The sequence below is a fragment of the Penaeus chinensis genome, chromosome 33 (assembly GCF_019202785.1).
Source record: "Penaeus chinensis breed Huanghai No. 1 chromosome 33, ASM1920278v2, whole genome shotgun sequence".
In the NCBI taxonomy this organism is placed as follows: domain Eukaryota; kingdom Metazoa; phylum Arthropoda; class Malacostraca; order Decapoda; family Penaeidae; genus Penaeus; species Penaeus chinensis.
In genome coordinates this window covers 26,680,543-26,683,042 of record NC_061851.1, presented here as the reverse complement: position 1 = coordinate 26,683,042, position 2,500 = coordinate 26,680,543, and the positions used below count along the sequence as shown (strand labels likewise).

The following is a 2,500-nucleotide window of genomic DNA, read 5'->3' as shown; positions in this document are numbered from 1 at the left end:
GTAAGGTACAATATAAAAAAAGAAAAACTGTTTTTAGACATACATACGTTTAAGACTATATCCGAGTGAGTGTGCGTGTGCGCGCGCGCGCGCGCGCGCGCGTGTGTGTGTGTGTGTGTGTGTGTGTGTGTGTGTGTGTGTGTGATTCTATCTCACTATACTATTTTCAAAGTACTTCCTTGAGGTGATGAAAGATCCCGTCACAGAATTGATTCGCCATTTGCGTATTAACGGTCGACATGTTGCATATGAGAGCTAGGATCAGCTGTCCGCGGAAGGTGTGGACGAGGAGACTCCAGGTGCAGGGGACGACATGCAGGGCAACGGTTCTGATGATGTGAAGGGCCTGAACGTGGTCGCCTCCTTCCGTCACCAGGCCTGTCACGTTGCCCAAGTTGCTCACACAGAACTCGTACTCAAAAGTGGGATCGAAATCTGGATTGGCAGGCATGAAGTGCTTCGCGGCTTCGACGAGCAGAGGCGCCCCTTCATTCACCTTCTTCAGGAGTTCTTGGTGGACGGATCTCGCGAAGTCCCAAAATTTTCCGTTGGTTTTTCGCGGCGCCTTAGCATCGACGGACATCAGAGGAAGGACATGACAGCCCAAGTATTGGGATGTGTCGCCGTCCCAGTACCGGCGGGCGTTAATGACGTGCTCGCTTCGGATGTCATACATGTCCTGATCAAGGCCGCCGTCAGCCAGGAGGTCGACGGTAGCCATGCAGCAAAGAGCCGTAAAAGCCGAATTGACAGTGACGCCCTCAGATCGACAACGCTTGATGAAGGCCATTGTGGAGTCCGTATCCAGGGTCCTTTCCAACACCCCCGTCCTTGGCACCTTCTCCCCTGCTCCTTTGTAAACTGATTTGACTAACGAATATCGTTCATAACGAGACTGAATTTCTTCCACCACCCGCCGTCTGAGTTCAGCATCAGTCTCCATGGATGCCAGTTTCTCCTTCTGTACTTGACGGGTCTTCTCGTCGGAAATGAAGACACCAAGCTCTTCTGCGCTGTCGATGGCCCTCCCCCCCATTAAAGCGTTGAGAATTTGTACCAGAAAGCCGCAAATCTTCATGTTGGAGGTGCCGTCAGTGATGCCATGCTGAAGACCCAGGAATAATGTGTATACGTGACAGAACTGTTTCATGTCGACCCCGGTTGGAATTTCTGGCGAGGAAGGCGGTTCTGACAGAAGCTTAACGCACCACAGAGGCCCTCTCTCCAAGTCGTAGCGGTAGGACTGCAGTCTCTTGTGTACTTCCTGCGTTGTGGTATCTGAAACAACCTGGGTAGAGAAGACGAAAACACTTTCATTATATTAATCAGACAAGGACTTGCATGTAAATAACAGAACATAAAATATGTTTTTACTTTATCAGTTGTTATCAAATTGTTGTAGAGTACTTTAGGTTATGGATTTGAAGCCAATGACCATGTACGCCTAAACAGAAACGTTTACCTATATATTTTGCGCAATAGGGAATATTTCATACTACTACGACTGACGTTACCCTGAAGATCTGTACAGTGTTACCAAACATCTCTGGATATAAGATCCCTTTTCTGACCAACAGTGAAGTGCCATTTGTAAAACTGATTTCTACAAAACATTCATGCTCCTGAGATGTTTAGTGTTGAATGGCTCTACTATCTCTTCGTCTACATTCAAATTGGATTTATTCATGAAACAATCTGAGTAAACGTAGCGAAGATAGGCTTGTTCGGGCGATGAGTCTTAGTGCTAGATAAGTGTTAATTAATCTAATTTTGTCAAAGAAGTCAAAGAAGTCGGCTACATCCAAGAGGCTATTGACTATATGAACATTATAATTCAAGTAGTTGTACATTACCATTATGAACCCATTCTACAGCAAGTTTATTATAGCAGAGACACACAGAGAGAGAGAGAGAGAGAGAGAGAGAGAGAGAGAGAGAGAGAGAGAGAGAGAGAGAGAGAGAGAGAGAGAAAGAAAGAGAAAAAGAGGGAGAGAAAAAGCGAGAGAAAGAGGAAGAAAGAAAGTGTAAGAGAGAGAGAGAAAGAATTAAAGAAAGAGAAAGAGAGAGAGAGAGAGAGAGAGAGAGAGAGAGAGAGAGAGAGAGAGAGAGATAAAGAGAAAGAGAGAGAGAGAGAGAGAGAGAGAGAGAGAGAGAGAGAGAGAGAGAGAGAGAGAGAGAGAGAAAGGGAGAGAAAAATAAAGATTAGAGCGAGAGAGAAAGACAAAGAAAGAAAGAAAGAGAAAGAGAAAGAGAGAGAGAAAGGGAGAGAAAAAGAAAGATTAGAGCGAGAGAAAATGACAAAGAAAGAAAGAAAGAGAGAGAGAGAGAGAGAGAGAGAGAGAGAGAGAGAGAGAGAGAGAGAGAGAGAGAGAGAGAAAGAGATAAAGAGTCTTGATCTGGAACACAATGACGACATACCTCAAAATCGAGGATCATTTCCTTCATCTCTCTGATCCACTTCTCGCCATCACGCTGCCCGTAACATGCTCTCAGCAGAGGC

General features: G+C 45.6%; 1 protein-coding gene across 2 annotated transcripts in view; it reads right to left on the bottom strand.

The window, feature by feature from the left end:
* LOC125043165 overlaps nucleotides 1–2,500 on the bottom strand; it is a 4,859-nt gene that overhangs the window by 38 nt on the left and 2,321 nt on the right. The window contains exons 3-4 of one of the 2 annotated variants that reach the window (XM_047639153.1): nucleotides 2,419–2,500; nucleotides 1–1,288 (exon numbers count right to left, since the gene is read on the bottom strand). The exon at nucleotides 1–1,288 is cut by the window's left edge and continues 38 nt beyond it; the exon at nucleotides 2,419–2,500 is cut by the window's right edge and continues 6 nt beyond it. In XM_047639153.1, the coding sequence (XP_047495109.1) occupies nucleotides 167–1,288; nucleotides 2,419–2,500 (1,204 nt within the window). In that variant the 3' untranslated portion in view covers nucleotides 1–166. The remainder of the gene's footprint in view (nucleotides 1,289–2,418) is intronic. The other variant, XM_047639154.1, reaches the window with a different exon arrangement.